Source organism: Chlamydomonas reinhardtii, chromosome 15 (assembly GCF_000002595.2).
Source record: "Chlamydomonas reinhardtii strain CC-503 cw92 mt+ chromosome 15, whole genome shotgun sequence".
In the NCBI taxonomy this organism is placed as follows: domain Eukaryota; kingdom Viridiplantae; phylum Chlorophyta; class Chlorophyceae; order Chlamydomonadales; family Chlamydomonadaceae; genus Chlamydomonas; species Chlamydomonas reinhardtii.
This window is the reverse complement of record NC_057018.1, coordinates 686684-708854: the sequence shown is the minus strand read 5'-3', so window position 1 is coordinate 708854 and position 22171 is coordinate 686684. Positions and strand designations below refer to the sequence as shown.

The 22171-nt window shown below is 61.9% G+C and overlaps 6 protein-coding genes across 6 annotated transcripts; 5 read left to right on the top strand and 1 right to left on the bottom strand.

Moving 5' to 3' along the window:
* Window positions 1-757: 757 nt before the first annotated feature.
* On the bottom strand, window positions 758-2569 carry CHLRE_15g640550v5 (uncharacterized protein). The gene is made up of 2 exons (XM_043070646.1): window positions 2376-2569; window positions 758-2147 (listed from the first exon to the last, which is right to left on the bottom strand). The coding sequence occupies exon 2, from the start codon at window positions 2135-2137 to the stop codon at window positions 1676-1678; it is 462 nt and encodes a 153-aa protein (XP_042916444.1). The 5' UTR covers window positions 2138-2147; window positions 2376-2569; the 3' UTR covers window positions 758-1675.
* A 130-nt stretch (window positions 2570-2699) lies between these two features.
* Window positions 2700-7325, top strand: CHLRE_15g640502v5 (uncharacterized protein). Its single transcript, XM_043070645.1, has 12 exons — window positions 2700-2976; window positions 3262-3381; window positions 3563-3598; window positions 3821-4000; window positions 4373-4396; window positions 4494-4649; window positions 5114-5158; window positions 5556-5658; window positions 5892-6006; window positions 6067-6156; window positions 6250-6386; window positions 6524-7325. The coding sequence occupies exons 1-11, from the start codon at window positions 2929-2931 to the stop codon at window positions 6380-6382; spliced, it is 1050 nt and encodes a 349-aa protein (XP_042916443.1). The 5' UTR covers window positions 2700-2928; the 3' UTR covers window positions 6383-6386; window positions 6524-7325.
* Window positions 7326-8009: 684 nt separating this feature from the next.
* CHLRE_15g640450v5 (uncharacterized protein) lies at window positions 8010-11175 on the top strand. Its single transcript, XM_043070644.1, has 2 exons — window positions 8010-8721; window positions 8898-11175. The coding sequence occupies exons 1-2, from the start codon at window positions 8191-8193 to the stop codon at window positions 10863-10865; spliced, it is 2499 nt and encodes an 832-aa protein (XP_042916442.1). The 5' UTR covers window positions 8010-8190; the 3' UTR covers window positions 10866-11175.
* Window positions 11176-11319: 144 nt separating this feature from the next.
* CHLRE_15g640426v5 (uncharacterized protein) lies at window positions 11320-13475 on the top strand. The gene is made up of 2 exons (XM_043070643.1): window positions 11320-11397; window positions 11487-13475. The coding sequence occupies exons 1-2, from the start codon at window positions 11353-11355 to the stop codon at window positions 11670-11672; spliced, it is 231 nt and encodes a 76-aa protein (XP_042916441.1). The 5' UTR covers window positions 11320-11352; the 3' UTR covers window positions 11673-13475.
* A 324-nt stretch (window positions 13476-13799) lies between these two features.
* On the top strand, window positions 13800-17935 carry CHLRE_15g640400v5 (uncharacterized protein). The gene is made up of 2 exons (XM_043070642.1): window positions 13800-14506; window positions 14615-17935. The coding sequence occupies exons 1-2, from the start codon at window positions 13979-13981 to the stop codon at window positions 16583-16585; spliced, it is 2499 nt and encodes an 832-aa protein (XP_042916440.1). The 5' UTR covers window positions 13800-13978; the 3' UTR covers window positions 16586-17935.
* Window positions 17936-18549: 614 nt separating this feature from the next.
* Window positions 18550-22165, top strand: CHLRE_15g640350v5 (uncharacterized protein). The gene is made up of 2 exons (XM_043070641.1): window positions 18550-19277; window positions 19458-22165. Exons 1-2 carry the CDS (start codon window positions 18738-18740, stop codon window positions 21426-21428), a joined length of 2511 nt encoding a protein of 836 aa, XP_042916439.1. The 5' UTR covers window positions 18550-18737; the 3' UTR covers window positions 21429-22165.
* Window positions 22166-22171: the final 6 nt, after the last annotated feature.

Below are 22171 nucleotides of genomic sequence, written 5' to 3'. Positions count from 1 at the left end.
CCCAGAACCCCCGCACGGGAAGGGCCGTACGGCACTGGGGATACCGTCGGAAAAGAAATCTGACACGACAGGTGTGGGCAATTCAAGAGCTCAATAGATCATGTGCTTGCGTAATACACTTAGTCCACGGAACCAGAGGAGGGGGCCCTAAGGAGAGGGGTCTCAAAGGGCAGGGGATGCTGGGGAGGCAGGACAAGCAAGAGCAGCAGAGGGTGGCGAGCTCCACTCCAAGGGGAGGGGGCCACAGGCGGCGCATACACGAGTGTGTATTGCCTACCGGCATGCTGGTGATTGCAGCTGCCAGACGTTGTCGTCGAAGTCCCAGGGCGCTGTGTGTGTAGGCGGGAATGGACGGGGTCGCATCGGGCGTGCTAGCAGGGGCCCCGCGCAGGCAGGCTCCACTCCAGGGGGGTGGTGGTGCTATCGCCGGCCGGGCGCCCGGAGCGTGAGGAATGCGCATCAGCAAACGTCCAGCCAGCCAGCAACTTGTCGGTACAGTAACTCCGGCGTTCGACCAGCCATGCACTCCTGCTCTGCCGCTGCAAACTGTTTGCTGTCTGCTTGGGGTATGGGCGTCAGCTGCACCCTATGGGACCTCGCCAACCTGCCTGAACCCTGTCCCATCACACACTCCAGGGGGGTGGTGCCAGCAGGGGAGGCGGCAGCCGGGGGGCGCGGAGGCGGCAGCCCGGGGCCCGGAGGCGGCAGCCGGCCCTGTGTCTTGGGGGCAAAGCTTGCGTGCGTGGCTGTGGCCGTGGGTACTGGGGTAAGCCAGCGCACATGCACATGCACATGCACATGTGCATGCTCGTGTGCCATTTGCCAAGCACAACACTTGTACGGGGCGGGCGGGATGTAGGTCAAGCTGAGAATCGGACCACGCACGTCACCACGCGCAGTGGTGTGTAAGACTGCCTGATCAGACCAACGACCAACCGGCACCCGTCTTATCCTCCACGCCGCTCCCCCCCATTACCGCGCGGCCCCCCAGCTCACCTCACCTCCCGCTCACCCCCAAGCTCACCCCCTCCCGCTCCTCCTCCAACTCCCTGTCTTCAGGTACACCACCATCATCCCCGCCGCCTACGGCTCCCGCAACTGCCTGCGCCCGCCGCACATCCACCTGCGGCTGGCGCTGTCCGGGTACGCGCTGCTGGTCACACAGGACCTAACCGGCTAACCCCCCCGCACCCCCCTCTATCCCTGTAAACATCGTCTACATACCCCTTCGCATTACCTACGCACACGTTAAATTAGCTACCGTACCCCTTCAAAACCACACAAACAGAATTCTAGGTACCGCTACGTGTTTACCGTGTTATTAGCAAAAGTAACAGCTTTACAGACCGCACTCGTAAACGTACCAAACCTAGTTTTAGCGCTTTACACTCAGCCCGAATGCCCTAGTCTTGAATTAGCTTACGTACCCCCTCACAATTCCCAATGACACGTTAAATTAGCACTCTTACCCTGTCAAATTCCTACAAATACAGAGTCAGGGACAGAGACGTGTTTACAGCATCATTATTGGCACACATACAGGTGTCAAACCCGCATACGTACCGCTTCACAGTTCCCAACGACATGTTAAATTAGCGTACGTACCCCTGTCGACTTCAGACACACACGCGCGCCACGCACACACGCACGGGGCCAACGGGTCTATCTACATGCTCTAAGACAATAAAAATTGCACAAGGTCCCAAGTGATGTTGGGTGCAAGGAAGTCAACATGCGCGATTGCACAACAAGCCGCCCGCGTAATGTACTGCACGTACGTGTCCAGCTCCGGGTGCTTCTCGCGGTACCACACTGCGTAATCACGCACAGAGCGCTGGTAGTGGCACCCTATCAAGTCGATGCATGACAGGATGTCCTTGACACCCTGCTCAACCATGTTGAGCTTCTTCGAGGTGTCCATGCTAAAGGACACCGTGCCGTCATCGGCCTCACTGAACGTGCCGAATTTAGTGGGGTCCCACGTGGTTGCGTTGAAAAACAGAGTTGCGAACTTGGCGAAGCCGCGGCTGCTCCACTTGGTCACCAGGAAGGTGTACGGAGAGCCGTGCATGGTGAAGTCGAAAGATGCGACATAGGTTGCCCGGATGGTGAGCTTTACCTCCACGGCCACACCCATAAGTGTTGCACTGAAGGTGGTAGAGCGTAGGATTGCGTCCATGTCATGGCATGTGCCCACGGTGAACAGCAGAGAACTTAGTGATACACATGGATGCACATACTTCTTAAGTCTTCAGAAGACCAGCTCATGCGGAGCCTGTACCCCACCACCCTCTGATGCATGCAAGCCGCCGCCCCCCCCCTGCTCTATGCGACAGGTGACGCTGCCACGGCTGCATGGGCCCGATAAATCTCACCGTCAGTGGCTCCGCATGAGCGCCTTGGAGGTCGCTAAGAAGAGCTGAGAAAAGCAACGACGCCAGCGCGGGCTGCGGCGCGCCTTTTAATCAGGTGTAATCAAACACCGTGTCTGTGTGTTCGGTGTTTTGCTTCATTCGGCCGCTCGCAACAGCGTTTGATCGTTCCACAAATAGATATTTGTGCTATTAATACCCATAAAACAATATAATGTCGGTCGCTAAACAGTGCGCAGACCGACCCGTTTCGCGATCCCGGTTTGATTGTAAAGCCGCCTACAATATTGCATGCATTCACATTTTAGGACTCTGCTATCACGAAGTCCCCTGGTATTGAAGCTGCTCTTAAATACCGCCATCTTAAATACCGCCTGCGTCGCAAACTTACCGCGACGTCCTCTGCAGCCAAGCCGTTCTTGCGCTTGTCATTGGCCATTGTTCCTTATCCTTGGGATCTGATCCCGCTGCCTGAAAACCCTAACTGAGGCACTAAGAGGCTGAGACACTCGCTGCGGTAACCATCTAGCTGCTCAGATCCCAAGGATAAGGAACAATGGCCAATGACAAGCGCAAGAACGGCTTGGCTGCAGAGGACGTCGCGGTAAGTTTGCGACGCAGGCGGCCTTTGGCCAAATCGGCAGCCGAACCGACATTCCGTTGGGTCGCTCTGAGAAATTAAATTGGCCGCTGGCGGAGTTAGGTAGCACCTCCTCAGGGATACCTCCTCAGGGATACCTCGCGGGAAATCGGATGCAACGGCGAGCAGAGCGCTTCAGGACCCCATGCTTCACACAACGAACCGATTTTCTAAAGAAGCGCGTGGCATTCGGGGCGGCGTCGGGTGCTGACGCTGCCGAACATACCTCCCCCCGCCCGAAACCCTCAGGCTCAAGTGGGGAAGAAGTCGAAGAAGGTCAAGAAGGATCAGTGGGCGAAGGCTGAAGAGGCGGCTCCGCCGGAGGAGGATAGCAAGAAGGGCAAGAAGGACAAGACGAAGCACAAGAAGGTGCGAGATGTGTCCCGGTTGGCGGACGGTGGGCAAGTGGGGTTCTAGTCCTGGATTGCTCGAGAGGGGGGCGGCCCCTGCACCGGTTCGCTGGGGCAGGCAGGGCGCCGTCACCGCCGCCGTCACCGCCGCCGTCACCAGCTCCTCACCAGCCTCCTGTTCCCCTGCATACCCGCAACAGGGGGAGGCCGCGCAGGAGGCGCCCAAGTCCGATAAGGTGGGGAGGACCTGGCGGGGCGGTGGGGTGGCGGGGGCGGCTGCTCAAGGTTTGGGGTTCACTTGCTAGACGGTAGCGCCAAGCCAGGAGGGAGGGGCTGCATGACATGCGGGCACGTGTGATAAATGAATGGCGTCTCAGTCTAGTACGGGTCCGCGCAGATGGGTTCCGTCCGGGGGATGAATGACGTCTACCGTAATGTTAATGTGTAATGCCGCGCAGAAGCACAAGAAGAAGGACAAGATAACCAAGCGTACCGAGGTGGAGGAGGAGGAGGCGGAGGCACAGGAGGCGCCGGCGGCCAAGCACAAGAAAAACCAGAACAGCGGCTATATGGAGGAGGAGGAGTTGGAGAACTCGCCTTCGCGGGGCGCGCGGGAGGCCATCCAGCAGCCGGGCAAGGTGCGACCAGAGCCGAGGTTGTCGGGAACCGGGGGACCGCGAGGCGGGCGGGGCAGCAACGGGTGTGTGGTGTGGGCGAGAAGGAAAGGAGGGCTTGGAGCAGCAGATGACACGGGTTGGGCCAGTGGGGACGGAACAGGGGAGACGAAGCCCGGGGGCTGGCGGGAAGGGTGCCGGGTGTGCTAGCCCCAGGTGCAAGGGGGATAGGGCCGGTAGGGGGTGGTCAGGGCGGGGCGCCTGCACATGCAGCTGCACCCTCTGCACACCAGGACCTTGAACAAGCCTCCCGCGGGCCGCTGGCGCCCGACGCCGGCGGTTCCGTCCGGGGGATGAATGACGTCTACCGTAATGTTAATGTGTAATGCCGCGCAGAAGCACAAGCAGAAGGACAAGCAGGCGAAGCACGCCGAGGAGGAGTTGGAGAACTCCTCCTCCATATAGCCGCTGTTCTGGTTTTTCTTGTGCTTGGCCGCCTGCGCCTCCGCCGCCGAAGCACGCCGAGGTGGAGGAGGAGGCGGCGGAGGCGCCGGCGGCCAAGCACAAGAAAAACCAGAACAGCGGCTTTATGGAGGAGGAGGAGGCGGAGGAGGAGGAGTTGGAGAACTCGCCTGCGCGGGGCGCGCAGGAGGCCATCCAGCAGCCGGGCAAGGTGCGACCAGAGCGGAGGTTGTCGGGTACCGGGGGACCGCGAGGCGGGCGGGGCAGCAACGGGTGTGGGTGAGGTGGGGGTGAGATTTGGAACAGCGGGGGCACGGGTTGGAGGTTGAGGGAACGGGATTGGGGAGAGGGCTGGCGAATACTACAGGTGCAGGCGAGACAGGGCGGGTCGGGGCGGTTGGGGCAGGGCGCCGGCGCGTGCACCTGCGCTCCCAGCACACTAGGACCTTGAGTGTTGCACTCTTGCAGCCGGCTAGCACCCCGGAGCCAGTTGCTCCTTGACACCTGTACCTACCGCGACCCATGCTTGCGTACTAGGCGGCGCGCGCCTGCAGCTGGGGAGATGGATCGGGGGGGATGAGTGGATGGGGTGGGTGGGCGCGGGTCCTGTGCCTGTTGCCGATGTTGGTGTTGGTGTTACAGTGTGTGTCCTGCCTGCGCTGCGCCCACCTGCAGGTGGTCACCGCCGGGAAGGCCTCCAAGCGTGTGAAGGCCGAGGAGGTGAGGAGGGGCCAGGGAGAGGCGGCAGCAGCATCAAGGGCAACAGGGGTGACAAGGGGGCCCCCAACCTAGAGGGTTGGAGGCAGGGGGTGGGACTGTGGCAGGGAAGCTGCAGGAACGCGGCACACGAATCCCCATATGGTCATCTCAACCTCCAAGACCAGTAAACTCCCAACCCCCCTTCGGTATAGAGCCTGTACGCCGCATCGCCTGTTTATTGCCTTCTTCGCCGAACTAATCAGGACTGGAAAGTGGAAACCCCCCGTACGTGTCGTGTCGGACTACCCATAACCGAACCCTTCAACCCCACCAGCCTCGGGCTTTCGATTTCTGGTCTTTTGGGTTTTGGAATCACCACCACCGCCACCACCGCCACCACATTTTGCACTTGTTGCAGAGTCTAAGCTTTTTACAAACGGAGCTGAAGCTAGCCAAGAAGGACCTTGAGGTGCTTGCTGCCAAGAAGGACCAGGAGCTAGCCAACTTCGGCGGCCTTGTTGGCTAGCTCGGCCACCCGGGGGCTGATTGGTAGGGTTGTTTGGGTTATCGGCGAGTGCTGGGGCTTGCATTGTGCAACCAGCGTGCTCAGGCATAGGCTCAGGTGGCTGGTGGGAATATTGAGGGTTTGGCGGCAAGGGGCCACCGGGCACGTCCCTTCTCCATGCACAGTTGCTTTGTTCATCCTTGGAGCCAGTATCCAACTTCACATGATGTCTGTGACCCCCTGTCGCAGAGTTTGTGGAGGCAGAGTGCATGCCGAAGGCGTACAAGGGCCTGCAGCGCGCCGAGAAGTGGCGTGCGTACTTCAAGAAGAATGAGAACCTGGCCCAGTGCGCGGCGCATCACGGGTAAGAGCCACAATGTTATGCATTTGAAGCAGCGTTCCTACTGGGCAGTCCTGATTTCAGGTTCTCCAACCCGGGAGCCGAGATTGTGACCATCTTCCGGGACCTGTCAGACGACATCCACAACCTGAACGCCACGCGCTTCATGACCCGGTGCGCTCCTGGATCCGTGTGTCGAGGTAGTCGAAGACGGTTGTGTTGCGGCAGGCAAGGTCCGTTTCTGATACTTTACCTGGTTGCCCTCAGGTTCAAAACGGAACTGCTGCGATTTGGGCCGCCGCTGAGCCTGCGACAGGCAGAGCTCCTTGTGTGCATCGCCACGCACCTCGGCTTCCGCAGCGAGGCGCACGGAGTGCTGGAGAAGACCGTGAGCCCGTAAGGGGGTAAGTTGGTCAAGTGCATCAGCATGTCAGCGTGCCTAGCGAGGACCTCGTGTTGAGGCCACCTAACGCCACGTGTGCCTTGCAACGAAGTTGACTTCAGGCTTTGCCTATGGCTCTTGTTCACGGTTTGGTGACAGGTAATGCTGGAACAACACGCAGCTGTGCTGCCTCGGTCCTGCCCTCGTCCCTATCATGGCGGCCGTAAGCGGACGGCGGCTCAGGGCATCGCCATCAGTTCAGCCCAACAATGCGCACGCATGCATAGGGAGGTCAAGGCCAGGACGGTGGAGGAACCCTGCGGCACATTGACGGCTGGCGGCGGCACTGTTTGCGGACGAAAAGCTGGAGGTCAACGTAGCAACAGGACAGGTACTCGTAATAATAGACACAGAAGGGATTGGGCTGAAGCCAGGCGGCAGGAGCGCGAGAAGCCGTGCACTGATGAATGGATTGAAGTCAAACGAGTGTGGACAAAGATTGGGGAGCGAGGCGGGCGTTGCATGGAAGCACTTAGCCTGTGCTTTGTCGTGGGCGCCACTGACCACGTGGACCACTGGATGTGCGCCTAGCTGGGCGTTGTCCTACGCGACTTGTAAGGTGTTGGCAGGCGTGAAGGTGGTCAGCGTTAGGCGCAGCCTGAGGCACGAGGCGTGGGCTATCCTCGCCCGGTGCATTATTGTTAGCAGCAGCTTCATATGTGTAGCGAGGCAATTGGGACTTCTGCTAGATGCAAGCCACATTTCCGACAAGGGGGCTAAGTGGCTAAGTCGAACTCAGTGTCGTGTTGCGTGTGCCTTGGAAGTTGCTGCCTTCGAGCCCCCGTAGAGCCCCTGGGGTGCAGCTGTTATGCGGACTCGTATTCTCACCTGGACAGCGGGACGAAGGCGGTGCGCCATGCGAGAAAGCATGCTGAGGGAGAGGCCCTAGAGCTAAGCAGGGGCACCCCTGGAGCCAAGTAATTGTTCTGCCCTCGTCGGCTAGTACGTTGGAAAATACGTTGTGCTGGGGAAACCAGCGGGGTGGGCCGTGGCAGCGCCGTGGCGGGGCGAGGGGTGCTGGAAAGGATGTCCGTCGAAGTTCGCGAACCATGGCAGCTCTCCGCACTGCAGCTGTGTTTCCTTATAACAATATACAATATGAGTATAGTAAGTTGAAGGAAATTCCGCTAGAAGACTATGGCCGCGCAACTCCAAATTCACACCGACTCGGGCATGGTGCGGGCACGCGTGCCGTCTTTGCGTCGGCTTCCCTCCCGGAGTTCCTGGCCCAGCACATTATGCACCGTATTTTAATGTACTGTACTAGAAATCCTAGTACGCTGTATTAATACGCGTATTATGGAGAGAGGGTCGCGTACTGCAACCCTGCTTATGACACACGAGCCTGGTGGATCGGCGCGCCCTGGCGCGCTTCGCAAATACTCAACCAAAAGCAAGGGGTTGGATCTTCGAAATGCGCTAGGGAAGGAATGTATGCGAGGAGGCGAGGGGCGCAGGCGATTGGGACCCTGCCCCACCGCCCCCACCAGCTGTCGGCGATGGAGAGGGAGGTTGCATGCGGCGTGTGCCCTCGGCCGTGAAATTCACGCTTAGTTGGCCCAGCCTCATTCTTGAAGTCATACCGAATAAACTCTTGTAGTCACGTTGATCACAACTGCTGGATTGGGCCATTCCTGGACTTGCGCTTCCAAAGCTGACCTTTCGTTCCTCGCACTCGTTTGCACCCGAGGCGACTTTATGGCATATGAGTAGCTGTACATGGTACGTTGAATAATCTGTGTAGCTTGTATCGCTCATTAGCCAACATGCTCGCCATGCGCACCAGCCGGCCGCCTCTCAGCGCGTACAGCAACAGCAGGCATGGCTACGGCTATGGCTATGTAGCTGTCAGCCAGGGACCGCGCCCGGCGTCACGCGTGCTGCTGCCTGTTCGCTCGGGCACTACGGTGCCCAGGGCGTTTGCGAGCCCGAGCTCGGCCCGACCTGCCCTGCTGGAGTCGGGCAGCCTCTCCCCACGGCGGAGTGGCTCTGTGCCGACGGTCCTCGCTGTCGGCAGTGGCCGGCGCCCCATCGCCCCCGCCGTCCCCCCGCCTTCCAGCCGGCAGCTGGAGCAGGCGGCTGCTGGGGGCGGCGGCGCCGGCAGCAGCAGCCGTGGCGAAGGCCGCATGGGCGGACGCGGCAGAGGGCGTGGTGGCTTCCGGGGCCGTGGAGGCACAGCTGCCTCGGATGATGAAATGCTGGAGGAGCTGCAAGCGGCCGTGACTTGCCAGCTGCCGGGCTGGGTGGAGCGGGAGGACACAGCCGCCATCAGCAACGCCTTCCGAAAGGCCGTGCAGGTACGGTGATCGTAGGAAGGAAATGAGCGGTGCTGGAGAGGGTGCTGCGCATGCAAGCAAGATGTCCTGTGACCGTGTGGGCTGCATTAATCTGTATGACTTGATTTGTGGCCTTTATGTCTTCATAATAAGCTCACCATGTACGTGCATGCCGCGCTACTCCTTCCCACATGCAGCTTCGCTCGGCCGATGGAGGCGCCGCCATGGCAGCTCGCATCAGCTCCGGCATCATTGCTGACCTCTCAGCCGCCTATCTGCCGCTCGTGCCACGCATTCGGAAAGCGATTGACTGTCGCATGCCGCTGTGGGCTCTGGGGAAGGCTGGGATTGGCAGCAAGGGCCCAGAGGCGCAGCTGGCGAATGCATTGTTGCAGCGGCTGCTAGACCCGGCAGTCATTGCGGCGGCAACCCCCATGGACCTGTCTCTTGCGCTTTATGCGCTGGGCAAGCTGCGGGAGGACTGGCAGCGGCAGGGCGGGGCCGCCTGGGATCCAGCCGAGTCGGACAGCGTTGGCGCGCTGGCGGATGAGATAAAGGGCAGGCTCACAGCGGCAGTCGGGCACGGCTTCAACGCGCAGGACGTGTCCAATAGCCTGTGGGCGTGCGCCAAGCTGGGGCTCGCGGACGCAGAACTGCTGCAGCGACTTGCAGAGGCGGGCGCGGCGGCTGCGGGTAACATGACGCCACAGGCGCTCAGCAACAGCCTCTGGGCTCTCGAGGCTCTTGGTTGCACGGGGCCAGCATACCGGTCCGCGGTTCAGGTATTGTGCGGGGAGGCGCTGCGGCGGCTCCGGACACCGGAGCTCGCTGAAGCATTCAATTCGCAGCACCTGTCGAACATCCTGCTGGCTCTGGAGGGGTTGCAGCTGGGCAGCGACCAGGCACAGCTGACGGTGGCGGTTGCGGCAGAGGACGTGCGGCGGAGCCTCGCCGGATACGTTGCCCAGGACATCAGCAACTCGGCCTGGGCCCTCGCCAAGATGGGGTTCGGCGTGGGCCCGGAGGCACCGGAGGAGCAGCGGCAGTGGGTTACGGCAGCCCTGGATGCAGCTATGCGGCCGGGCACAATGGCGACAGCAACACCACAGGCTTGGGCCAACCTGTTGTACGCGCTTGCGTTGATGCGCCACCAGCCGCCGCCAGTACTGCTAGACGCGGGCGCAGCAGCCATGCGCGCCAATGGTGTCAATGGGCAGGAGTGCGCGAACACGCTGTATGCGCTGGCGGTGCTGCAGCTGCGGCACGCCGGTTTGGAGGCGGCAGTGTGCGGCCGGCTGGGCGAGCTGCTGTGGGGTGGCAAGCAGGCGCTAAACCATCAGGACATAGCAAACAGCCTGTGGGCGATGGCGGTGTTCGGAGAAACGTGTTCTCCCGACATGCGGCGGCTAGCAATCCAGCTAGCGCGCGACGCAGCTAGCCGTTGGGACGACTTCACGATTGAGGAACTCACCCAGCTGTGGCAGGCACAGCAGGAGCTAGGCGGCGAGGTGGCGGCGGCCCTGCGCGACAGCAGCAGTCTGCAGGCGACAATGGATGCGGTGGTCGCTGCACGGCGGGAGGAAACCAAGCCTCTTCATGCTAACCAGAAGCAGCTCATCGGAACGCTGCGGCGGCTTGAGCAGCACGGTAGAGAGACAGCAGCAGGAGGCCTGAGCATCCAGTCCGTACAAGCGGATGCTGTTGTGCCAGGCGTGTTGGCGCCAATGGCTGCGGTGGTGGGGCTGAGCGACGGGCGGCAGGTGGCGGTGGAGTGGATCGGGTTAAAACGCGTCCTCCGCAGTCGGCAGCGGGAAGGAGCCATCTTGCTGGAGGGCGGTATAGGCATGCGCATTCGGCAGTTGCAGCGGGCGTTTAGGGAGGGCGGCGTTCTGGTGGTGCCGCACTGGGAGTGGGAGGGCCGGAGGAGCCCGGAGGAGCAGGAGACCTACCTGCTGCGCCGGCTGCAGGAGGTGGTGGCGGCTGCCGAAACGCAGGCGGCGGCGGCAGCAGCTAAGGGGGCAGGGAAGGCCCCAGCTGGCACACCGGCGGCGGGCGCAGCCGCTGCTCCTGTCCCTGCGCGCCCCGGTAGCAGCAGCAGCAGCCCCGGCAGCGGCAGTCCCGGCAGCCCCCAGCTGCTGGCACGGCCCCCGCGGCGGCGCGTGTGAGTGGTGGGCGGTGTACGGCGGTAGTAGGTGGTGGCCGCGTCTGTAAGCGATCCTGTCATCCTGGGATGCGTTTTGTGATTGCTGACAGCGTCCCCAATGCGCTGTCGGCTGTAGCTAAGGACAGGAGAACTGTTTAGGGTATAGAGGCTTGCAGGCAGTTATTGAACAATCCGGATGTTTTTGGCTGCAAACAGGCAGTGGACTGGTTGCTTGCTCAGAGGAGGATCAGGACGTACACATGTGTTGCGGCGTTTCCCCAGATTGCGTGTGTGCATACCGCATGTGTGTGTGTGGCCGCCCTTAACCTCCGTCGCCGGCGGGCGCCGCCGCTGCTCCTGCCCCTGCACGCCCCGGTAGTAGCAGCAGCAGCAGCAGCAGCAGCAGCAGCCCCCAGCTGCTAGCACGGCCCCCGCGGCGCGTGTCATGAGTGATGAGTGACGGAGTCACTGACTACCGTAAGAAAGGTCTGGCAAACAGCCTGTGGGCGATGGCGGTGTTCGGAGAAACGTGTTCTCCTGGCATGCGGCGGCTAGCAATCCAGCTAGCGCGCGACGCAGCCAGCCGTTGGGGAACTCAACCAGCTGGAATGGGACCGCCTGCAATCAAACTGCCGAGGAGCAGGAGGCCTACCTGCTGCGCCGGCTGCAGAAGGTGGTGGTGATGGCAGCTGAACCGGCAGTGGGAGCGCCAGTCCGCACCACGGGCACAGCTGCTGCCACTTCAAGCCCCGGTAGCAGCAGCATTAGCCACAGCAGTCTCGGCAGCCCCCAGCTACTGCACGGCCCTCGCGGCGCGTGTGATGAGTGATGACGGCCACGCCCCATGCATGGCGGATGTTGTAACGACGGGAAAAGGCCCTTCGAAGTTGTCAGGAACGGGAAGTACCCGCGTTACATTCTCCCCCCCTTGGATCACACGTCCTCGGGTGGATCTGCGAATGTGACTGCTCGCCAGAAACCTAATTTTGACACCACGGCCGGCATTACCCGTCACCGCGTCGAGAAGGCACCACGGTATGCAATCCCCTAGTGCCGGTTTTTTGAGCGAAGCCAAATTCCGACGTTCTCAGGACTCGAACCAGCGACCTCCGGCTGTTATACCATCGGAACGCTGGGTGGTCTCGATACCAATTGTAACGACGGGAAAAGGCCCTTCGAAGTTGTCAGGAACGGGAAGTACCCGCGTTACAGATGTGCTGAAGAGAGGCCAAGCGGGTGACTCTGATTGGGGTCTCGAGGCGTGGAGGTTCTGATGAACAATCCGGATGGATGTTGTTGGCTGCAAACAGGCAATAGACTGGCGTTAAGTTGCTTGCTCAGATGAGGATCAGGGCGTACACATGTGTTGCGGCGTTTCTATCTGCGGGTTGCATGTGTGCATACCGTGTGTGTGTGTGTGTGTGTGTGTGTGTGTGTGTGTGTGTGTGTGTGTGTGTGTGTGTGTGTGTGTGTGTGTGTGTGTGTGTGTGTGTGTGTGTGTGTGTGTGTGTGTGTGTGTGTGGCCGCCCAAAACCTGGCTGCGGCGGTTTGCGCGCGTTCAAGGATCATGTTCGGCACGGCGAGCTAGGGATGTGTGGCGTGAGTACGGGCCACACCATGGCAACTAGGCGGCGAGTACTGCAGCTAGTGGTGCAGGCCCTTTGTGCTTGCATTTGGTGTTGTCGCTGGCTCGATTGCTTGTTGGTGCCGCGAGGCAACATGTTTTGTGCGTGGTACGGGACGGGCCCGAAAGTTGCAATCACAAGTTGAACCGGTCAAGGAGAGACGTGACGCATTTGCGAGCGTGTGAGACTGCAGGTAGGGGCGGCGGCGAGCAACGCCTGTGCACGTGTGAGAACCCACATGCATGGGGCCGCCTAAGCCCTGTTTGGGGGGATAGTCCACTGGTCAGTTGCAGGGGATGAGATAAGGGGATTCCAAAGTCCCACACATGCATGCGCGGGGAGCTTGGCCTTCTGCGGCTGTCGGAGGGGTGGCGTGCAGGTGTTTGGGGCTGCAAGCGGGAATACGTTTTCATGTTGTTTGCACGTTGTGTTTGCAATACCGTACGCAGCTGTAGGGACTACGAGTGGGGAAGTCAGGCAGGGCCGCCCCTGGAGTGAAGATTGCATTGGTTACAAGAGGGACCTGCTGACGCAGTTCACGAGCCAGTGAAGGGCGATACAAAGAACTGACCAGCCGGGACGCTGACGCAGTTCACGAGCGAGTGAAGGGCGATACAAAGAACTGACCAGCCGGGACCAGCCGATCAGGCAACCGCACGGAGTTGCCAGGCACATGCGCCGATGGAGGCTACCGTACACTGCACCAGTGCAAAGCCCTGACGAGCTTTGAAAGGAAGGAATATACGCTAGGCAAAGAATAAGTGCGTGTGTGCTAGGGGCACTACCCGCAGCGCGTGGGAGTGTGACAGGCCGTGATGGGAAGGTGACAGGGGGAGGGAGGAGAGGGCAGCTGCAGCGGGACAACGAGACCCGAGCGCTCGAGTAGTGCCGGCTGCTTATGACCAGGGTTGCGTAGTTCGTAGTACGCGTACTATGTACTACGTACTGTACGCTGCCCTCGTCGGCTAGTACGTTGGAAAATACGTTGTGAGAAATCCTAGTACGCCGTATTAATACGCGTATTTTGGAGAGAGGGTCGCGTACTGCAACCCTGCTTATGACACACGAGCCTGGTGGATCGGCGCGCTCTGGCGCGCTTCGCAACTACTCAACCAAAAGCAAGGGGTTGGATCGCCGAAATGTGCTGGGGAAGGAATGTATGCGAAGAGGCGAGGGGCGCAGGCGATTGGGACCCTGCCCCACCGCCCCCACCAGCTGTCGGCGATGGAGAGGGGGGTTGCATGCAGCGCGTGCCCTCGGCCGTGACATTCACGCCTAGCTGGCCCAGCCTCCTTTCTGAGGTCATTCCAAATCATTTCTTGTTAGTCATTCTGATCACAACTGCTGGATTGGTCCTGTCCTGGACTTCTATTTCGGCAGGCACTGTAGCTGACCTTTCGTTCCTCGCACTCGTTTGCACCCGAGGCGACTTTATGGCATATGAGTAGCTGTACATGGTACGTCGAGTAATCTGTGTAGCTTGTATCGCTCAATAGCCAAAGTGCTCGCCATGCGCACCAGCCGGCCGCCTCTCAGCGCGTACAGCAACAGCAGGCATGGCTACGGCTATGGATCTGCAGCTGTCAGCCAGGGACCGCGCCCGGCGTCACGCGGGCTGCTGCCTGTTCGCTCGGGCACTACGGTGCCCAGGGCGTTTGCGAGCCCGAGCTCGGCCTACTCGGCCCGACCTGTCCTGCTGGAGTCGCGCAGCCTCTCCCCACGGAGTGGCTCTGTGCCGTCGGTGCTCGCTGGCAGCGGTGGCCGGCGCCCCATCGCCCCCGCCGTCCCCCCGCCTTCCAGCCGGCAGCTGGAGCAGGCGGCTGCTGGGGGCGGCGGCGCCAGCAGCAGCAGCCGTGGCGAAGGCCGCATGGGCGGACGCGGCAGAGGGCGTGGTGGCTTCCGGGGCCGTGGAGGCACAGCTGCCTCGGATGACGAAACGCTGGAGGAGCTGCAAGCGGCCGTGACTTGCCAGCTGCCGGGCTGGGTGGAGCGGGAGGACACAGCCGCCATCAGCAACGCCTTCCGCAAGGCCGTGCAGGTACGGTGATCGTAGGAAGGCAACGCCATGATTTGGCTTGTGGCCCTTATGTCTTCATAATAAGCTCACCATGTACGTGCATGCCGCGCTACTCCTTCCCACATGCAGTATCGCTCGGGCAATGGAGGCGCCGCCACGGCAGCTCGCATCCGCTCCGGCATCATTGCTGACCTCTCAGCCGCCTATCTGCCCCTGGTGCCGCGCATTCGGAAGCCGTTTGACTGCCGCATGCCGCTGTGGGCTTTGGGAAAGGCTGGGATTGGCAGCAAGGGCCCAGAGGTGCAGCTGGCGAATGCATTGTTGCAGCGGCTGCTAGACCCGGCAGTCATTGCGGCGGCAACCGCCATGGACCTGTCTCTTGCGCTTTACGCGCTGGGCAAGCTGCGTGAAGGCTGGCAGCAGAACGGCGAAGGGTGGGATCAAAGCCTTGGCAAACTGACGGATGCAATAAAGACCAGGCTCACGGCGGCAGTCGGGCACGGCTTCAACGCGCAGGACGTGTCCAACAGCCTGTGGGCGTGCGCCAAGCTGGGGCTCGCGGACGCGGACCTGCTGCAGCGACTTGCAGAGGCGGGCGCGGCGGTTGCTGGGGATATGACACCACAGGCACTCAGCAACAGCCTCTGGGCTCTAGAGGCTCTGGGGTGCACGGGGCCAGCATACCGGGCAGCGGTTCAGGTACTGTGCGGGGAGGCGCTGCGGCGGCTCCGGACACCCAAGCTCGCTGAAGCATTCAAGCCACAGGACTTGTCGAACATCCTGCTGGCGCTGGAGGGGCTGCAGCTGGGCAGCGAGCAGGCACAGTTGGTGTCGGCGGTGGCGGCAGAGGACGTGCGGCGGGGCTTCACAAGGTACAACTCTCAGGACATCAGCAACTCCACCTGGGCCCTCGCCAAAATGGGGTTCGGCGTGGGCCCGGAGGCGCCGGCAGAGCAGCGGCAGTGGGTCACAGCAGCCCTGGACGCAGCTATGCGGCCAGGCACAATGGCGACAGCAACACCACAGAATTGGTCCAACCTGCTGTATGCGCTTTCGGTAATGCGCCACCAGCCGCCGCCAGTACTGCTAGACGCGGGTGCAGCGGCAGCCATGCGCGCCAACAGTGTCAATGGCCCGCAGGACTGCGCGAACACGCTGTACGCGCTGGCGGTGCTGCAGCTGCGGCATGCCGGTTTGGAGGCGGCGGTGTGCGGCCGGCTGGGCGAGCTGCAGCAGGAAGACCTGGAGTCACTGACTGAGCAAGGTCTGGCAAACAGCCTATGGGCCGTGGCCGTGTTCGGAGAAACGGGTTCTCCGGCCATGCAACAGCTAGCAATGCAGCTGGCACGCGACGCAGCAATCCGTTGGGAGGAGTTTGCCGACGAGGGCTTGACACAGTTGTGGCAGGCGCAGCAAGCGCTAGGCGGCGAGGTGGCGGCGGCCCTGCGCGGCAACAGGAGTCTGCAGGCGGCGATGGATAAGGCAGTGGCGACGTACCGGGAAGATACCAAGCACCTGCCGGATGACCAGAAGCAGCTCCTCGCAGCGCTGCGGCGGCTTGAGCAGCACGGGAGGGAGACAGCAGGAGGCCTTGCCGTCCAGTCCGTACAAACAGGCGTTGTTGCGCAAGGCGTGTTGACCCCTGTGGATGCGGTGATGGGGCTGGTTGACGGGCGGCAGGTGGCAGTGGAGATGCTCGGACCGAAACGCTTCATCTACAACCGTAAGCAGGACGATCCCACCGCTGTGAACGGCGGTACAGGCATGCGCAATCGGCAGCTGCGGCGGGCGTTTAGCGAGGGCGGCGTCTTGCTGGTGCCGCACTGGGAGTGGGAGGGCCTGAAGAGCCCGGAGGAGCAGGAGGCCTACCTGCTGCTGCGGCTGCAGGAGGTGGCTGCGGCTGCAGAAACCCAGGCGGCGGCGGCAGCAGCTCAGGGGGCAGGGAAGACCTCAGCTCGCACATCGGCGGCAGGCGCGGCCGCTGCTCCTGCACCTGCACGCCCCGGTAGCAGCGGTAGCAGTAGCAGCCGCGGCGGCCGTGGCGGCGGCAGTCCTGGCAGCCCCCAGCTGCTGACACGGCCCCCGCGGCGGCGCGTTTGAGTGGTTGCAGGGTTGAAATGAACAAGCCGGGTTGTGTTGCCTGCAAAGAGGCTGTTGAATGGTGCAAGGATGTTTAGGAGAGGATCAGGGCGTACACGCGTGTTGCGGCGTTTCTGCGGGTTGTATGTGTGGGAACTTGGTGGACGGCGGCGGTTGGCGCACATTGCTTGAAACATCATGCACGGCACGGCTATGTATGGGCTGAGGTCGAACACCATGATAACTAGGTAACGATTGCTGCAGCTGGTCAGCGGGCGGTTTGTGTTTGCATGTGGTGTTGTCGCTGGCCCGCTTGTTGGATCGCCGCCGCGGGCGGGACAGGCGGCGTCAGGGCGAGCGAGAGAGTTGCAATCATGAGTTGTACTGGTCAAGGAGAGACATGACGAGTTTGAGAGGCTGTATTCATGTGAGACTGCCGGTAGGGGCGGCGGCGAGTAGCGCCTGTGCACGTGTGAGAATCCACGTGTATGGGGCCACCTAAGCCGTGTATGGGGGATAGTCCTCTGGTCAGCTGCAGGGGATGAGAAAAGGGGATTCCAAGCAAGTCCCACACATGCATGTGCGGGGAGCTGGCCTTCTGCGGCTGTGGGAGGGGTAGTGGCGTGCAGGTGTTCTGGGTTGCAAGCGGGAATCCGGTACAGTTCATGTTGTGATTCGCAATGTGCAGATAGATGTAGGGACTACGAGAGGGGGAGTAAGTCAGGGCCGCAGTGCCGCCCCTGGAGTTAAGGGCGATGGAAAGGACTGACCAGCCGCCTCGCCACAGTGCAAGTTCTGACGAGTCTTGGGTTGAGGGAAAGGAGTACGGTATGTGCTAGGGAGCGACTTCACGCGGGGACTTCAACTGTACGAGACCCTGCGCCGTACATAGCACCCCTGTCTAGCACTCTAGCGCCCCCATGGGGCAAGTTACGGGGTGCCCTGAACCGCGCGTGTCCCCCGTGCGCTGCGCTCCGCTGGAGGTTGGCGGGGCTGCATCATAATACATGAGAGCCCATGTGGGCCAAGCAGAACCATCAAGGCCGTACAAGGGGAGGGGCCATGGTCGCATGTAGTCCTGGATTGGGGCTGCGAAGTGGAAGACCCATGTATACGGGAGGAAGGCCGCCAACCAGAAAGCCGCGTGCGGCACTTTGCTTCTGGATGGAGATTGGAGAGGCGTGCAGGGGTGGGGGCTTGGGCGCAAGCGGGCAGGCGCGATGCGTGGCAAAGCTCACGCCCGGCGATTGGTGCAGTGACTGCAGTCGCAACCCTGCAGGTAGGGACCGTGAGAGTGAGAGGGGGAAGGAGGCTGTTAGCTAGCTGCGAGGCACACGGACCCACAGAGGCTGCCGTACGTTATACTGTGCCGGTATTCTTCATGCCCTGGCGAGCACTCACAGCGAGGGTGAGTCATAGAGGGAGGGGGTGCGCTTCGCGCATAAAGGGCGACGCCCAATGACACACGGCCACACGCCCACGCCTGTCGGGGTTCGGGGACGGGCGATAGACAGATCGAGTCCACCATTGCATACGGCGGACTTAAGAACCCCCGAACTGAAACGGAATTTGTGGGATTCGTGTGCCGGGATTACAGCCATCACACTCGGGACTTTGCTTCTCACCATCCTGTGCTCTTGCTTGTACTAGGAATTCAGAGTCGCCATCCGCGCCGAGCATGGGCAGCTGATGAACAGGGAAGCAACACTCGTGCCCTTTCTCCGCCGGACTTCAGACCCCCCGATCTGGAATAACGCCCCCCCCCCGGCCTACAAGTGAGCATGGAACATGTGATATGGTAGGGAAGGAGTAAGTGAGTGGGGGAGGGAGCAGAGGGGAGGCTGCAGCGGGAGAACGGGACCGGGGCGCCCGAGTGCCAGGCGCCCCGTTCTGTGAGAAGGGGTGTCAGGGTGCATGCGGCGCATGCCCTCGGCCGTGGAATTCACGCTTGGCCCAGCCTCATTCCTGCAGTCATACCGAATAACCTCTTGTTAGTCAAACTAATCACAATTGCTGGATTGTAAATTTCCTGGACTGGCGCTTCGGCAGCTGACCTTTCGTTACTGGCACTCGTTTGCACCCGAAGCATTTTGAGTACGTATGCATTGCTGCATGTAGTACATAGAAGAAGCTGTGTAGCTTGTATCGCTCATTAGCCGGCCAAATTCTCGCCATGCGCACCGGTCTCCTCGGCCGGCCTCCTCTCAGCGCGCAAAGCAACAGCGGGCATGGCTACGGCTATGGCTATGCAGCTGTCAGCCAGGGACCTCGCCCGGCGTCACGCGTGCTGCTGCCTGTTCGCTCAGGCACTACGGTGCCCAGGGCTTTCGCGGGCCCCAGCGCAGCGCGCGTTGCCGCGCCTGCCCCGGCGCTGCGCTCCTCCTCCACCTGGAGCGGCTCGGAGGCGGTGCTCGGTGGCATCCGGCGCCTGGCCCCCGCCACCCCTCCCACGTCTCGCCGGCAGGTTGTGCAGACTGCTGCTGCCGGCAGTGGCGCAGCGGCGGGCGGTGCAAACAGCGGCGGCCGCGGCAGCGGCCGTGGCTATCGTGGCAGCGGCACAGGCCGCGGCGGGGGGAGCCGGGGCCGGGGCTCCCCACCCGCAGACAACCAGACCCTGGAGGAGCTGCGCGCAGTCGTCAATGGCCAGCTGCCTGGCTGGGTGGCGAGGAAGGACAATGCCAGCATATGGAGGGCGTTCAACAAGGCCGCAAAGGTGGGTAGATACTGAATAGGTAGGGGCGCTGCTGCAACGTCGCGAACTGCTACGTCGCGGTTCATGGATTCGTGTGTGCCATAACTGCTGAGCGATTCTTCGTGCTCGGTTTCAGCAGTTGCCCTGCCATTGTGCGAACGTGTGTGCAACCCGTGGCCTTATTATATTGGCTGCATGCAGCTTCGCTCGGGCGACGGAGGCGCCGCCACGGCAGCCCGCATCCGCTCCGGCATCATTGCTGACCTCTCAGCCGCCTATCTGCCGCTCGGGCCGGCAGTTTGCGCTGCTGTCGAGTGCAGCATTCCGCTGTGGGCGATGGCCAAAGTCGGGATCAGCGGGCAGGGAAAGGAGGCACAGCTGGCGGCAGCGCTGCTGGAGCGGCTGCTAGACCCGGCAGTCCTGTCGACGGCAACCCCCATGGACCTTTCTCTTGCGCTGTACGCGCTGGGCAAGCTGCGTGAGGACTGGCAGCAGAACGGCGAAGGGTGGGATCAAAGCCTTGGCAAACTGGCGGATGCGATAAAGGCCAGGCTCACGGCGGCAGTCGGGCACGGCTTCAACGCGCAGGACGTGTCCAACGCCCTGTGGGCGTGCGCCAAGCTGGGGCTCGCGGACGCAGAACTGCTGCAGCGACTGGCGCAGGCGGGCGCGGCAGCTGCGGGTAACATGACGCCACAGGCGCTCAGCAACAGCCTCTGGGCTCTTGAGGCTCTTGGGTGCACAGGGCCAGCATATCGGTCAGCAATTGCGGCGCTGTGCGGGGAAGCATTTCGGCGGCTGCGGACACCGGAGCTTGCTGCAGCGTTCGCCCCGCAGCATCTTTCCAACATCCTGCTGGCGCTGGAGGGGCTGCAGCTGGGCAGAGAGAAAGCACAGCTGGTGGCAGCAGTCGCGGCAGATGGCGTGCGGCGGGGCTTTGCCGGTTTTAAACCACAGGAGCTCAGCAACTCGGCCTGGGCCCTTGCCAAGATGGGTTTTGGGGCGGGCCCGGAGGCACCGGAGGAGCAGCGTCAGTGGGTGTCAGCCGCGGTGGACGCAGCGATGCGGCCAGGCACAATGGCAACAGCAACACCACAGGCTTGGGCCAACCTGCTGTACGCGCTTGCGTTGATGCGCCACCAGCCGCCGCCGGCACTGCTGCAAAATGCGGGAGCAGCAGCGGCCATGCTGTCAAGTGGCAGTGGCCAGAACTGTGCAAACACGCTGTACGCGCTGGCGGTGCTGCAACTGCGGCACGCCGGCTTGGAGGCGGCGGTGTGCGGCCGGCTGCGCGAGCTGCTGCGGGGCGACAGGCAGGCGCTAAACAACCAGGAGGTGTCCAACACCCTGTGGGCCATGGCGGTGCTCGGGGGCACATCTTCTCCTGGCATGCAGCAGCTAGCAATCCAGCTGGCCCGTAACGCAGCGGGCCGCTGGGAGGGATTAATACATGAGGACCTCTCACAGTTGTGGCAGGCGCAGCAGGAGCTAGGCGGCGAGGTGGCGGAAACCCTGTGTGGCATCAGCAGTCTGCAGGCGGCGATGGATAAGTCAGTGGAGACGTACAGGCAAGATACCAAACGCCTGTCTGAAACCCATAAGCAGCTCCTCGCAGCGCTGCGGCGGCTTGAGCAGCACCAGGGGCGTGAGGCAGCAGGAGGCTTTGCCGTCGTGTCCGTGCAGGCGGGCGTTGTCGCGCCAGGCGTGTTGGCGGCAGTGGATGCGGTGGTGCGTCTGAATGACGGGCGGCAGGTGGCGGTGGAGCTTGCAGGAGCGGTAAGCTTTCTCGCCAACCTACGGCAGCGCGACACCGCCGCTGTAAACGGCGGCGCGGCCATGCGCCATCGGCAGCTGCGGCGGGCGTTTGGGGAGGGCGGCGTGCTACTGGTGCCGTACTGGGAATGGGACCGACTGCAAACTGCCGAGGAGCAAGAGGCCTACCTGCTGCGCCGGCTGCAGAAGGTGGTGGTGATGGCAGCTGAACCGCAGGCAGCGGAGGCAGCCACCGCGGGGGCAGGGAGGGCAGCAGCGGGAGCGCCAGTCCGCACCACGGGCGCTACTGCGTCGGTTGTGAGCCCCAGCAGCAACAATAGCAACAGCAGCCGCGGCAGCCCCGGCGGCGGCAGCCCCGGCCGTTCCCGGCCGCTGGCGCGGTCCCCCCGGCGCGTGTGAGTAACGGGCGGCGGAGGTGGCGGCTGCGCCCCCCGTGAGTGGATGCGCCGCCGAGAAGGAAGCTGCGAGTGACAAGAAGGATCGAGGTCTAACAACTTGCGTTTTAGAGGTCGGTTGCGCGCTTACGTTAGTTGGAAAGAAGGGAACTGGCAGCAGGTTGTGTCCAACCAAGGACAGTGGGTGCGGGTTGGGTGAGTGAAGCCTTTCAATTTGTTGTGTATGAGCATGTGTTTCCGTTTACAGCTTTACAGGTGGCTGCCCGTCTGCCTTTGAATGCGTTTTGAGGTGGGCAGGTTTGTGCTTTCGTTCGGGTCCCTGCCGACTGTGGATACGAGCGGCCTTGGCTGTACGAGCGGCCTTGGGCGTGACCGGTGTATCAACGCAACACTGGAACCAGAAAGCTGTCGTATGACGTCTGTGGAGGGTACTGTTACCGCCCTTATTATATGGGTATGCCACTCCCGCACTCGTGTGCCCCTGCCCCTGGACTTCTTCTCCGCGTCCCTTCCCGCGGGCGGAACGTGCGTGGGGTGCGTGGCCAGCATGGGGGCCGGGCTATCAGTAGCTAGCGTTTTATGAGGTTACATGGACTGACTTTGTACAGCGACTTGATACTCCCTAACAGCAGAACGAATCAATTGGAACTTCTGGGTGCCATGGCTGCTGGGATAGTGCATGCGTTGGAGTTTGGCAGACGCCATAAACGACACAAGCAAGATGTGCTTGTTGAGAAGAAAGTAAAT